We start from the raw sequence: 15,369 nt of genomic DNA, 5'->3' as shown, positions 1-15,369 counted from the left end.
ATTTCATTGTACCTCCAGTCCTTTAATATTTTGATTTTGGTCTTCAAATACTTATTTGTTTTTCCTTTTAATTACTACCCGTCTTCTGTTCTTTATTTGTTCCTTTTATGAAATATATATTTGGTGACTTAGATAATAGCAAAAACGCTAGATCTGACCGCAATGTTGTCAAGGGTGCTCGGGCTGCTCGAATTCAGCAAAACAAATGGTAATTTTTATCTTAATTTTCTACCCCTCTACATAAGATGTATACCTTTTTACTCACAAGGGTCTTGTATTTGTAGCTTTTCATCAAATAAAGGATAATATTTCTATTGCCTAAAGGCAGGATTGCATATTTTTGTCGATAAGGGAGCAGAAAAGGTGTGCTGTTTTGGAAGAAAAAAGGACATCTAGTTGATTGACTAGTCCTCCCCGTGTCATTGTATATGATATGTTTTTAATGTTAATATTATTTGTACTCAAAGGAATTGTTAATCCTTCACAAAAGGTTCTTTTGTATAAAACTAGACTACATTTTTTTTCCTGGTAAATTGAGATCTAGATGGACTGGGCCGTTTCATAGTTAAAACTGTTTTTTCTCATGGGGCCCAGATTGAAAATCCCAAGAATGGTAATGTTTTTAAAGTGATTGGCCAATGTCTTAAACCAGTTTTGGAGAATTTCCCACCTGAAGAGGAGAGGAGTCCATCGAATTAAAAGACCCTATTCATTCATTCATGTTTGAGCTGGTAAAGATGTTTGTAGTCCTTCTTTCACAATAAGTTATTTATGGGGAAAAAAAGAAATTATGATTTCATCTAACAATTATTCTCTATTTATGATGGCATATCATATGATAAATCGTATTTGAAAATCACTCTTCCAATGTTTGATTGCAGTGAACTTTTAGACCCTGTTGTTGCTGAAGCTACACTGGACTTTCGAAATCTTAACAAGAGAACTTTTAACTAATTTCCCTACATTTCTCCCTCAGGTATGATTTGAAATTGGCATGATTCTTTGCTTGGGGTTTAGTTTCTTTATTTGACTGAATTTTCAGATTTAGAAGTAGAAAAGAAGTATGCAACATGTATATCAAATATTTTGGTAACTTATCCTCCTCTAACATCAGTCTTGCATTTGTAGTTTTTCCCATTAATGCTAAGTTCCTCATGTCATCTTTTTGGTTCTGTTCTTAAAAGATATATTTAATTTATTTTATTGGAATGATCTTAGTTATAATTCGTGCAATTGTTGTGTCCTCGAGATATTTGTATATGACAAATGCCAAAAGTGCTGGATATTGGAATTGAAATAAAGGAGTGTCTTGAAAATAGGTCAAACAGTTAAAAGAAGTGCATTAATTTCCATAAAAACTGCATTGAATTTAATAAAAAGTGTCTTGTGTTTTCAAATAAAAAATTTGGGTCTACTTTTCGTGTCCCCGGGACACTTGTTAACAAGACCCTTCATATATTGGTATCCATAATTGTAGTTTATTTTATTTTTGTCCTGTCAATGCTACTTCAGAAATAAATTGTGTTGCTTATGTGGTGCCACATCTTATTTTGTATGTTTAAAGTTATTATGCACCTTCCCGACCTTGTTGGAACAAAATATGGTATTGTAATTTCGTACTGAAACTAATTGAGCTTGACGGAAATTTTGACAACTAAACACATATGTTTAATTTCAAAAAGGAAGATCTAAAAGAATGCTTTCGGAGATACTGTAGACTCAATCTGCAGTGAAGGGCATTACTGACTTTCATACATATATTTTTTTTCTGTTTTCTTTTTTGATGCAGATTTGAAAAATCGTTTCTAAGTGTGTTTCCAGCATTGATGTCTCTTGGGTCATTTGTTCAGCTATTTCCATCTCTCGTTGACTTACCAAGTAAGTTTGTTTTTCAGGCATGGTTGTTAATTCTCTACACAGGTTTGGCTTTGCGAGAGAACATACTTAGAGTGAATGGAAGTGATATTCGCCCATGGTAATTTGATATGATCTTATATGCATTTAGTTGAATTTTGTGCTAAGATTGCCTTGCATTTATTCTTCATCATTTAAACTATTTGTGTATTTGTGATTGAGATTTTTTTAAAACATATTTTCATAGTCAGACATTAGTAATTTCATCTCCCATGCCTTTCAGGAGGGAAAGTGAATATGCAATTTTATTGGCAATGAATTTATGCTATAAAATAGAGTTGCCAGAAGAATCTTTTGACTTCAATGCTTAAAATTATAGCATGATATTCAGTAAATGAATTTATACAGTGTGTTGTCAAACTGCATATTGCAATGAATTAGAAAATGAACAGAGGGTAGAGTATATGAAAAAAATAATGGTTGTCAATAATGAAAGGAGGATATTACTCTAGATGGAGCTGCATGTTGCAAAAGAATTCATTGAGTTGACTCCAAATAGACATGTTTAATTTTGTTAAATTGAGTTTTTTTGGCAGTATCTTGTTCTCTTATATGCAGCAGCAGCAACTACATTCTAATTCCAGCGAATTTCTGCCATGTTCAATATTACTGGACTCATATCATGCTTTTTATTCAACTGGCAGGCTCATTCTCTTTATTTTTCGAATTGTGTCAGAACTTGGATGAATATGTGAAAATGCATTGGATTTTTTTTTGTGATTCTTATCTGCCTCCTAGATTAATATGCATACAACCACAGAATATGTTAATGCTTGTACTTGTGCTGATGTAGGTGGATAAAATATCACTACTTCGCTATGGCCATGGCACTTATCAGTCTCACTTGGGAGACCCAGAAGCAGGTTATTATCCTTCTTAAGTGCATATTGAAATTTTGTTTTGTTTTGTTTTGTTTTGTTTTTTTTTTTTTTAATGAGTGAGACTGTACATGTACTGTGCAGAGAGGGGTGCAATTGTTCCTTCAATGGGCTATCATGCAAGGAGTTGCAATGCTTCTACAAAATAGATATCAACGGCAAAGGCTTTGTACACATATTGCACTCGGCAAGGTGTAATTGAAAAGAAAAAAAAAAAAAAACTCCTTTCACCAACGAATTTCTATGCATGCTTCATTTTTGCCTTTATTATCTTTAGTTCTTTCTGCAGTATACTTTGCGTGTGTGTCAGCACTTGGTTGTGTGCTCTTTGTGAAACCTTGTCGTCCTGCATGGTTTGCAGAACTTCAATGAGTTCTTTTGCTTCTGCTGGTTGGAATAACCATGTTTTTGTCTTCTAGCCGATCTGTGTTAGTTTTTTATGGCCCACTGAAATACAGATAGAACTTTTTTTTGGTGGGCATATAATGTTTATTGCAATTGTTCTCCTCTGCAGGTCTGGGATGACTCTTACCATTTGATCCCGTTGTTAATTGCAGGCTAGGAGAATGGACGTTGTTTGGGGAGAAACTGCTGGAGTCGACGGTCAACTATGGTTGTTGGCACCCATTCTATTCATATTACAGGTGATTTAAGCTGTACAAATGCCTGTTTTGGGAACCATGCCCACAAAAGATCATATTAATGTATGCTTTGCCATCCAAGTCATGTTGAATCAAACAAACACTAAAGCGATTTAAATTAAGGTTGTTAAATATTTATTTTTTTTCCTACATAACTTGCCAAAAGTTATGTACATGTATAAATAATTAAATATATATAACAGCTAGGGAAGGGAAGTTTTTGTTACTATCAAACATCATCACATTCCTTGAGTGTTTTCTTTCATTACTTGATGAAGTTGAAGTCATATTATCATTCTCTTCTAGTTTGCCATCCAGCAATCCTAGTTTTATACATGTAATGCAACTTGCTCTTTCATCACAGCTCTCTCTCTGTTTTGAACTTCTTTGGCTCACATGTCATGATGTCACCATGAAGTTACTTGATTTTTTTTTTCGTTTTTTTCTTTGAAGATATTAGGAAGAGGCATGCTCACCAAAAAAAGGAAAGAATATGTACATCATTGCATGATGATCATTAATTGCCCAATCCTTCAGTGAAAAAAATAATGAAACACTACAACAAAAAACATTTTTTTGGCGACATTTTTTAGCAACCAAACTGAAATTAGTCGCCAATTTTATGTGATCGGCGACAATTTAATTGTTAGTCGCCAAAAATTACACTATTGGCGACGAGTTAAGATTTTTAGTCGCTAAAAGGTTTGGCGCCAAATTAATTTTTTGGGCGGGAGCGCCAAAAATATTTTCGCGACCATATTAACATATAGCGACGAAATTTTGGTTGCCGATTGTAAAGTTTTGGCGACAGAAATGAAATAGTCGCGGAAAAGATGAACGGTACTTATGGCGACCGAAGGATTTTTGTCGCCAATAACTTAGCAAACGAAACTACGTCGTTTTGCATTTTTCAATTTTTTTTTTTTTTTTAAAGACTGGACCGACCCTTTTACTGAATAAACAAATAAGCTCTAACTCTCTCTCTCCCTTTCACTCTCACTCTCACTCTTTCTCAATCCACAGCCTCAAGCGGCGCAAAACAGAGGTATGTCTCCCGCTCCCTCAAACTCTCTCACACCGCCGCCTCCTCCTCCTCCTCCTTTTCGTCTTCGTCTCTCTTCCTCTCGCTCTCTCTCGCCACCGATTGATTTCCACCGACGGCATTCACTTCTCTCTCTCTCTGATATTTTGAAGACCGATATATATATATATATATATATATATGAGTATATGATAAATATATGATAGATTGTTGTCCTAAAATCAGTCTTCAAGGATTTATATATAATAAATATATGATAGATTGTTGTCCTAAAATCAGTCTTCAAGGATTTATATATATATATATATATATATGAGTATATGATAGATTGTAGTCCTAAAATCTGTCTTGAACGATTTATATATATATATATTAAAATCTGTCTTTTAAATATATATTAAAATGTCTTTTAAATTTTTTCCTCCTTTTATTGGAATATGTTGCTCTTTTAAATTTTTAACTAAATGCACTTTTATCAACAATGAATTTGAAATTGATTGATTTTTCTTCAAGCATGGAGTGATCTTGTGAGTGAACCCATTGTATTGTTTGTACCAAAATTATCCTATTTATGTATGCTGTAATGCAATTAACTAGGACTGAGAACCCATTGTATTGTCCATCTCCCTCTACAGATGGGCATAGGCCTCTCACTCTACAGATGCTATCTCAATCTGTCAATCTCCCCCTCTCTCTCTCTCTCTCTCATGACGATTTCAAGGTCCCGAACCAAAACCCTAAGTTTTCCCCCTTTTTTTCTAGATTGGAACTTGGAAGATCTTCACCATTCTTAGAAAAAGTTAGAACTCTGTTTTTTTTTGTTCTTCTTAGCAGACCGTTACCTCTCTCACCATTCTTGGGATTTTGGTGAATGGTTTGGTTATTTCACCTATGATCTAGCTATTGTCTATACTTTCATTTTTTTCTTATGTTAGTTTGAAGGGCATCCCCTGCCCTAGTTTGGTTTCAGTGAGTAATGTGAAGCAGTACACTTGAGAACTAATATTAATAAGACTTATACTAATATGCACTTTTACAACTTGTATTAATAAGAATTATTTATGATGACATTGACTCAGAATTTTCATTATATCTATAGGTGTCCCATGTGGTATGGTTTCTATAGGACAAAATGATATGTTTATAGATGTAATTATGCATTAGCTTCTGGATATTATGCCTTACTTTCACTGTTTTATGGGTATTGAGTGTCATTGTTTGTATTTATTTTGTGGTTCACATGCTTTAATACATTATTTTGTGTTTGAAGAATATAAAGTCCTATTTATTGTGTACAGAGGATGGTTAGTGATTTGTATATATTGCCAGCTAAATCAGTCATTCCTTCAGAGAATGAGTGGTTCTTCTTTTCTTCTCGTGGAAGGAAGTACCCAAATGGCTCACAAAGTAAGAGAGCAACTGAATCTGGCTATTGGAAAGCCACTGGGAAAGAACGAAATGTGAAGTTAGGATCTAATTTGATTGGCACTTATTCACCCAAAAAAAAATTTGATTGGCACAAAAAGGACACTGGTGTTCCACACCGGTTGTGCACCAAAAGGGGAGTGGACAAAATAGATAATGCATGAGTATTGTATGAATGGAAATCCTCAGGTGGTGGTGTTAATACTTTTTGACAATATTTTATATTCTCATAGATGGTTTGGTTATTTCACCTATGTAGTGTATCTTAGGCATTAATTAGTTTTTACTTTTAATTAGTACATGGGCAAAATTATAATTCTATTAGATTGAGTAAACAACACTAGTCATTATCATTTTATTATTATTATTATTATTATTATTATTATTATTATTATTATTTATTTGAATAACTAAACTTATTTCAGCAGCAAAGAGTAGACACAAATATTGCAAATGGCTGTGATCCTCTGAATCTGGGTGTGGCTGCTGATAGCGTTTGGTTGTTTTTATTTGCGGTGTTTGGCTTGGGGTTTGATCTTGTAGTTGAAGGTTGGTAATGGTGAAGATTGCATACCTCGTAATGGACGATGGAATTTTAACAAGGTATTCCCTTGGTTTCGTTATAATAATGGAAGAGAAGTGTTCCAACTTTAGGTGGAGGGTTGCAGAAATTGATAATTCTTTTACATTCCCTATTTTGCTTAAATTCAGCAACTTTGTGAACTAATTTGGCAGTCACTTGTTCTTGTTTTATTCTTTTAAAGCAACTCTTCACCCCCATCCGAATAGAACGGTGGGAAGTTGTCAACGTCTCTGCTCATTGTGATACAAGTCATCTTTCCCGAGAACTTATTAACTGTGGAAGGAACAAGGGCCTTGTAAGTACCCTGTATTTGTTTCTATGATGGGTATTATTGTTTCAAACAAGCTTTGCTTGATATAATTAATTGTTTTCTTTACATTCAGAATATTCCTTTTTGTCTTGAAGGAAGAACATGAGAATCCTTGATTTTTTTTTTTTTTTTTTCTTTTTTTTACTATAATGCGATGTTGGTTGTAGGCATCAGGCTCAGGATAAGCGGGTTTGTGTTTGCTTCATGATCCAAGCATCATAGTTTTTGTGTTGCTGCGGTTTTGACAAGTTTCTAGTTATGCACTGGACTTGCTTGTGGCAAGGTCTCAGAGAGGGATTTTGGGATTTTGGAATTGTTTTGTTTGTACTTAGCTCTTGTAAGTGTTGAATAGATTTGGGTCATCCATTTTTGTGGGGCCCAAAAATGGGTTACCCAGATCTGTTTGTGACATGGTCTCTTCAGATTTTTGATCTTTGTATCTGTTGTCTTTTAAAATGAGGCCTTTGGCTGTCCTGTTTGTGTTTCTTCCTCTGTTTGGTTAATTGATTGATTAAATCTGTGTCAACAATCTTGAGATATAAATGTTAGTTTAATGTGTGCAGGAGGTAAATAAGATGTGGGCAGGTTTTAGGTTATTACAGACGGGCATGATATCTACTAGAGATGAGCTCTTTTTTTGACTCTTGTGCATCTAGATATTTGTAACACTATTCGATATGAATCTATTTCTTGTTGGATTTCATTTGGTATTTAAAAATGGAATTCTTAATGGATAGGATGTGCTCTTTCAAGTTCATTGGTTGACAGCGATGCTAACCAATTTCTTATTCTCTATGGCAAGAGACTCCATGTGAGCTACTAAGGTATTTGGTCTCATGTCTTGCATTTTATGAAATATCCATGTTGGCGTGTCACATGTTGTATCCTGTCTTTGTTTGTGCTTGTGTCCTAACCTCTTAGCTTTACTGTTAATCATTTTTTTACTAGTTTCAGTTTCACCAATGCAGCAGATTCTGACGCTGTATCTACTGAATGGGAAGTTGAGAGTGATGATGAAAGTGAGGAAGAATCTGAATGTAAGTTTCTTAAAACCAGAATGTGGCAGATCCTGTGCACTTTCTTATTGGCTATTCCCCCTTTGTAGTATTATTTATTTGAATATTAGATATACTTTCCTTTCATTCAGCTCCACTTCTATCTTCATTACCTTCTTCCAGGTCTTATTTAACATTTATCCTGTTGACTTGTAATTTTTCTTTTGAATTCCACTGCATGTTGTATGCCTTCCAAATTATTTTGAAGCCTTCTTTGGGTGCATTAGTATTTGGCATTAGCACAAATGCACCTGAAGCTTCATTTGTTGTTTTCTCTCGTATCTTTGTGTTAGTAAAACAAATATAACTATAAAGATGTGATGCTTGGGTTGCAAATTGTTCTTTTTCTTACTGGTTTTCTGTTTTATCAGTTCAGCTTACTTGTGACTTTTTGCATATTATTGTCCTTATGGTTTTGGTTCCACTTCTTGATATAATTTATGGTATTTGCTGTGTGGTGTCTTGGTTTCTTTTGTGAAGATACTCTAATTTTACTTGATTTTGCTTTAATGTCAAGGGTAAGAAATGCTTCTTTGAAGTTATAATTAATCGTAAAAATAAAAATAAAATTTAGTTTATTATTTATGTTTTGTTGTAATAGTTCATAAAAGCTCTGCAAGAGGATCCGTCAGCATTAAAAATACTCACTCAAAGTTGAACTTTACTCATTTCCTCACCTGCAGAATTTTCTTCTTCAAGCTATTTCTCTTAACTGCTGTCTTCAATTTTTTGTTTGCCCTAGGTGGGTTAACAACTTTGGTTGACATGCCTTGTAACAGTTTTCCATCTACAGTTTCTAAAGAAACTTTTGAACTCAAGGTATGGATGGTTGAACTCAACTTTGGTTGACATGCCTCCTAGCTTCACTTTTTAATTAGGTAGTTAGAAACTTAGCTTCACTTTCATTTTCTTATTGTACAAAAACTTGACAACCTATTGCATTTTCTTGTTATCTTTTTTCCATCTACATAACAGATCAAGGCTGCAGCAAAGAGGATCTATGTTGATGTTGGTATGCTCTTAGAACTATATATGAGAAATCTCATATTTTAATCACTTGTTTTAATCATAGTAAGGCTGTGCTGCAATGTTAGTAAATAGACTTGTAGGAACAAACTGGACCTCTATTGGATCTCCGGTTAGAAAATTAGGAGGAAAATTGTAAAACACAAGACTTAAAATGCCCGTTCAGGGGCCAAAATTTTGAAATGACCACCGAAATCACCGAAACTTGGCACGGACAGCCTTTTGAAGCCTAAATAGACTTGTAGGAAATAACGGGACATGTATTGGATCTCCGGTTAGAAAATTAGAAGGAAAGTTGTAAAACACAAGACTAAAAAGGCCTGTTCGGGGGCCGAAATTGCGAAATGACCACCAAAACCACCGAAACTTGGCACGGACAGCTTTTTCAAGCCTAAACAGACTTGTAGGAACAAACTGGGACCTCGATTGCATTTCCGATTAAAAATTAGAAGGAAAAATGTAAAACACAAGGCTAAAAAGGCTCGTTCGGGGGCCGAAATTTTGAAATGACCACCGAAACCATCGAAACTTGGCACGGACAACCTTTTGAAGCCGAAAATAGACTTGTAGGAACAAACGGACCTCTATTGGATCTCCGGTTAGAAAATTAGAAGGAAAGCTGTAAAACATGAGACTAAAAAGGCCCGTTCAGGGGCCGAAATTGCAAAATGACCACCGAAACTTGGCACGGACAGCTTTTTCAAGCCTAAACAGACTTGTAGGAACAAACGAGACCTTGATTGCATTTCCGGTTAAAAAATTATAAGGAAAAATGTAAAACACAAGGCTTAAAAGGCCTGTTCAGGGGCCGAAATTTCGAAATGATCACTGAAACCACCGAAACTTGGGACGGATAGCCTTTTAAAGCCTAAATAGACTTGTAGGAACAAACGGGACCTCTATTGGATCTCCGGTTAGAAAATTAGAAGGAAAATTGTAAAACACAAGACTAAAAAGGCCCGTTCGGGGGACGAAATTGCGAAATGACCACCGAAACTACCGAAACTTGGCACAGACAGCTTGTTCAAGCCTAAATAGACTTGTAGGAACAAACAGGACCTCGATTGGATCCCCGGTGAGAAAATTAGATGGAAAATTGTAAAACACAAGACTTAAAATGCCCATTCGGGGGCCGAAATTGCGAAATGACCACCGAAACTAGGCACGGACAGCTTGTTCAAGCCTAAATAGACTTGTAGGAACAAACGGGACCTCGATTGGATCTCCGGTTAGAAAATTAGAAGGAAAATTGTAAAACACAAGACTTAAAATGCCCGTTCGAGGGCCGAAATTGTGAAATGACCACTGAAACCACCGAAACTTGGCACGGACAGCTTGTTCAAGCCTAAATAGACTTGTAGGAACAAACGGGACCTTGATTGGATCCCCGGTTAGAAAATTAGAAGGAAAATTGTAAAACACAAGACTTAAAATGTCCGTTCGGAGGCCGAAATTATGAAATGACCACCGAAACTTGGCACGGACAGCTTGTTCAAACCTTAATAGACTTGTAGGAACAAACGGGACCTCGATTGGATTTCTGGTTAGAAAATTACAAGAAAAAATGTAAAACACAAGACTTAAAATGCCCGTTCAGGGGCCGAAATTTCGAAATGACCACCGAAACTTGGCACGGACAGCCTTTTGAAGCCTAAATAAACTTGTAGGAACAAACGGGACCTGTATTGGATCTCCGGTTAGAAAATTAGAAGGAAAATTGTAAAACACAAGACTTAAAAGGCGTGTTCGAGGGCTGAAATTGCGAAATGACCACCGAAATCACCAAAACTTGGCACGGACAGCTTGTTCAAACTTAAATAGACTTGTAGAAAAAAACAGGACCTTGATTGGATTTCCAGTTAGAATATTACAAGGAAAAATGTAAAACATAAGACTTAAAAGGCCCGTTCGGGGGCCGAAATTTCGAAATGACCACCGAAACTTGGCACGGACAACCTTTTGAAGCCTAAATAGACTTGTAGGAACAAACAGACTTCCATTGGATCTCCGGTTAGAAAATTAGAAGGAAAGTTGTAAAACACAAGACTAAAAAGGCCCGCTCGGGGGCCGAAATTGCGAAACAACCACCGAAACCACCGAAACTTGGCACGGACAGCTTTTTCAATCTAAAACAGACTTGTAGGAACAAACGGGACCTTGATTGCATTTCCGGTTAAAAAATTATAAGGAAAAATGTAAAACACAAGGCTTAACAGGCCCGTTCAGGGGCCGAAATTTCGAAATGACCACTGAAACCACCGAAACTTGGCACAGATAGCCTTTTGAAGCCTAAATAGACTTGTAGGAAGAAACGGGACCTCTATTGGATCTCCGGTTAGAAACTTAGAAGGAAAATTGTAAAACACAAGACTAAAAAGGCCCGTTCGGTGGCCAAAATTGCAAAATGACCACCGAAACTTGGCACGAACAGCTTTTTCAAACCTAAATAGACTTGTAGGAACAAATGGGACCTCGATTGGATCCCCGGTTAGAAAATTTGAAGGAAAATTGTAAAACACAAGACTTAAAATGCCCCTTCGGGGGCCGAAATTGCGAAATGACCACCGAAACTTGGCACGGACAGCTTGTTCAAGCCTAAATAGACTTATAGGAACAAACGGGACCTCGATTGGATCTTTGGTTAGAAAATTAGAAGAAAAATTGTAAAACACAAGACTTAAAATGCCCGTTCGGGGGCCAAAATTGCGAAATGACCACTGAAACCACCGAAACTTGGCACGGACAGCTTGTTCAAGCCTAAATAGACTTTTAGGAACAAACGGGACCTTGATTGGATCCCCGGTTTGAAAATTAGAAGGAAAATTGTAAAATACAAGACTTAGAAGTCTCGTTCGGGGGCCGAAATTTCGAAATGACCACCGAAACCACTGAAACTTGGCACGGACAGCTTGTTCAAACCTAAATAGACTTGTAGGAACAAACGGGACCTCGATTGGATTTCCGATTAGAAAATTGCAAGAAAAAATGTAAAACACAAGACTTAAAATGCCCGTTCGGGGGCTGAAATTTCGAAATGACCACCGAAACTTGGCACGGACAGCCTTTTGAAGCCTAAATAGACTTGTAGGAACAAACGGGACCTCTATTGAATCTCTTGTTAGAAAATTAGAAGGAAAATTGTAAAACAAACTTGAAAGGCTTGTTCGAGGGCTGAAGTGCGAAATGACCACCGAAACCAACAAAACTTGGCATGGACAGCTTGTTCAAACTTAAATAGACTTGTTGGAACAAACGGGACCTCGATTGGATTTCTAGTTGGAAAATTACAAGAAAAAATATAAAGCATAAGACTTAAAAGGCCCGTTCGGGGGCCGAAATTGCAAAATGACCACTGAAACCACCGAAACTTGGCACGAGCAACTTGTTCAAGCCTAAATAGACTTGTATGAGCAAACAGCATCAAATTGGACTTCCTGTTACAAAATTAAAATCAAAATTGTGAAATTCATATCGATTTTTTTTTTTCTTTTTTTTTTGTCAATCTAAAATTTGTTTTTTCTTTTTCCATGTGATAGATTAGCAATGGTGGAAAACAGTTCAGGCTGCATCAGAAGATTTGATTTTTTGTTTTTGGAAATATTTTGACATAGGATTTTGGTAAATGATTTATGGATGAAATGTTTAGTATCAAAATATTTAGTTTTGTGTTTTTGAAAATATTTTGACATAGGATTTGGTAATGTATTTATGGGTTTGATATTAATAGTTTGTAAGTACTTTGGTATGCATGTTTTAGATTGTCAGAGAATTGTAATTATGTTTATTGGGATTTTTCATAGTTATTAATTTTGAATTAGTATGAATGTCTTGCACAGGTGTATTATTATTTACATTACATTTGTGTATATATTGTGCACAGGAAAACAGGTGTTTTGGATTATTTTGAACAGGAAAATTATAAAAATCAAAATTTGTGTAGTGAATTTTTAGTGACAGGTGGTGTTTTTGTCGCTGTTAATATATTTGGCGATAACATATTTTTTTGTCGCTAAAAGTTAGTGGTTATTCCAAGAACTTTTAGCAACCAAAACTTATTCGTCACTAAAAACGTGATTTTTAGCGACCAAATTAATTTTGTCGTTAAATAATACTTTCGACGACGCATTTATTTGTCGCTAAAACTACATATAGCCTATCCAAATTTTAATCTTTTAGCAACAAATTGTAATTTTATAGCGACAAAATATATGATTTTTAGCGACCAATTTTGCTTGTCGCTAAATGTCTATATACAGTGACAATTTCTGATTTCGTCACCAATACTTTTAGTGACAGGGCTTTGGCGACCAATTGTATACTTTGTCGCCGATTCTTTTAGCGACGAAATTTGTACTTTTGGCGACAAATTTTGGGGTCGCCAAATGTGTTTTTTGTTGTAGTGAAAGAAGATCCAATACTTCAAAAGAAATTTACTTAGAGCAAATTTTCTTCAGTAATAGGTCTCGCAAATTAATTGTTCACTTTCATTTGTTAGTTGCTACTAATCCAATAGATGAAGCAACAATATGTCACCATAGAGATTTGAGCTAAATTGAAGTGACCTTTATTTGTATGTTCTTGATTTCAGGGTTTTGAAGCATATGTCGGAATTTTGCTACTTAAAGTTGCACTGGCTGGTGTTGTTTTTGAGTGGCGGGTAAGAAGTATGTTTTGAGTATTGTTATGTGGATGCTTGGAGAAGTATTGCCATGGGTTTTATATTTGTGATTTACTTTGCTTTTAAGATTAAATTCTTAATTCTATTTCAGTATTTGCTTGAGTAATTTAACATCTTAGTTGGACTCATAGTCAAGGTTGTTAAAATCGGGATCCTAGGTAGGATCGTAAGGTGAAAAATCAAAAAATCAACGATCCTACTTATGATCCTACCTATGATCTTATACGATTTTACACGATCCCATATGATCCTACTTGTGATCCTATTATAGCACCCATCCTACAACAATATGGATCTTTTTAGCAATATAGGATCGTATCCTATGATCCGGATCGCGATTTTAATAACCATTCTCATACTGGGATAAAACTTAATGGATTATCTAATTTACTTTTGGTCAGGTTGTTACCTGTGGGGTGCTACTGATTGTTATGGCAGTTGGGAATTTTGCAAACGCAATGCAGACGGTAGTGGCAAAATCTCAATTTAAAGCAAAAATGAAGAAAACTAAAAGTAAGCTAGAACTAAATTAGGGATCCCATCCCATTCCTTATAATTTGTGACCGGGAAGACTGTTGTGCTAGTTGAGTTTGAGGATATGAGAATTTCTTTCGCAACTCGTTATTCCCTGTAACAACCTTTTCACCTTTATACGCTTAGACTAGTGATGTTGTTTGTGAGAGTGTCCTTTAATTGCATCAAATAGAGCTATATTTTGGTTGTTACAATTGTGCTAATAGTCTATTATACCTATTATTTTGTGTAATTTGTCTTTTTGTGAATTAAGTAGACACATTATACCGTTACCCTTCCAGTGCTTTTTTGTGTGTCTTCTGTCATTTTGAATCTGGTTGTTTTGTTTTATTTATGGGCTAATTACACGGACTTCCCTGTGGTTTCTAAAATGAAATTACACTGTTCTCTCTTAGCAACGGAAATGTCTTATTTATATCAGTATATTTTGGCAACTAGATGCCAAAATGACCTTTTATTTCTTAAATACTAAACACCCAACTAAATCCATCCGGCCGAGGCCCTTGTGGCCGACTGGCATGTAGCCGCGCCTTAGGGTTACCGCGGTGAGTGGAAAGTTTGAGGTTCGAGTTGATGGATCAACAACGGTTCCTTAAATTTATAATCTAATTTTACTAACATACTAACATTCTCTCTTTGACCCCAAAAAAAAAAAAAAAAACTAAATCTATCCTTGCAACCAAACAAGCCACATTAATATTAGCATAACAAGCAAACACCCCCTTATCTTCGATTATTTTCTTCCATCTTCTTCCCGTTCCTTCTCCATTGGCAACACCACCACATTTCACAATGGGAGCAAAACCTTGAGTAGGGAGGAGATGGCGACAACTCTCTCTTATAGTCTCTTTTGAAAATCCCTCTTTCCTTCCCTCCAACAACACACACTAAATCCATCACAACCATTGTAAACTTGGGCTACTACAGTTGGTTTTCTAGTGCACTTGTGTTGTTGGTCGGTTGCTGGTTGGTTGTTGGTTTTCTGTTGGAATGCTTGTTGCTGATGATGGTTTAAATGCGAGCAAACAAATTTTTATAATATATATATATATAAATAAAATTGTATATATTTTAAATGCGAGCAAACTAATTTTTATAAAATAAAATTGTATTAAAAAGTTCTCCAATATAACATTCCAACATACATAAAAATATATAACAATGTTTCACTTATTACAAACACTTTAATAATTAAAATATTATGTACTCTAATATTATGCATTGAAGCATGAGGAAGGAGCATAGCTCGCTTTCGGAGGGCTGAGATACAGGTTTGTAAAATT

General features: G+C 35.4%; 1 protein-coding gene across 50 annotated transcripts in view; it reads left to right on the top strand.

Annotated features, from left to right (window-relative positions):
- The window catches only part of LOC145789150 (uncharacterized), a 55,323-nt gene extending 40,957 nt beyond the window's left edge, over positions 1–14,366 (top strand). For 16 of the 50 annotated variants that reach the window (XM_082878595.1, XM_082878586.1, XM_082878594.1 and 13 more), the window contains 14 exons: positions 133–208; positions 882–976; positions 1,790–1,975; positions 2,708–2,777; positions 2,877–2,984; positions 3,350–3,436; positions 6,444–6,503; positions 6,665–6,778; positions 7,531–7,617; positions 7,762–7,830; positions 8,591–8,667; positions 8,824–8,860; positions 13,463–13,531; positions 13,954–14,366. In XM_082878595.1, the coding sequence (XP_082734721.1) occupies positions 1,827–1,975; positions 2,708–2,777; positions 2,877–2,984; positions 3,350–3,436; positions 6,444–6,503; positions 6,665–6,778; positions 7,531–7,608 (666 nt within the window). In that variant the 5' untranslated portion in view covers positions 133–208; positions 882–976; positions 1,790–1,826 and the 3' untranslated portion in view covers positions 7,609–7,617; positions 7,762–7,830; positions 8,591–8,667; ... (1 more) ...; positions 13,463–13,531; positions 13,954–14,366. Of the gene's footprint in view, positions 1–132; positions 209–652; positions 732–881; positions 977–1,789; positions 1,976–2,707; positions 2,778–2,876; positions 2,985–3,349; positions 3,437–5,804; positions 6,304–6,325; positions 6,504–6,664; positions 6,779–6,960; positions 7,618–7,741; positions 7,831–8,590; positions 8,668–8,823; positions 8,861–12,410; positions 12,692–13,462; positions 13,539–13,953 lie in introns of those variants that run through there. The other 34 variants (XM_082878614.1, XM_082878615.1, XM_082878603.1 and 31 more) reach the window with 34 other exon arrangements.
- The last annotated feature ends 1,003 nt before the right edge of the window (positions 14,367–15,369 follow it).

This window comes from Camellia sinensis, chromosome 7, assembly GCF_055761805.1.
Source record: "Camellia sinensis isolate YWXY chromosome 7, ASM5576180v1, whole genome shotgun sequence".
In the NCBI taxonomy this organism is placed as follows: Eukaryota; Viridiplantae; Streptophyta; class Magnoliopsida; order Ericales; family Theaceae; genus Camellia; species Camellia sinensis.
This window is presented reverse-complemented; position numbering and strand designations above follow the sequence as displayed.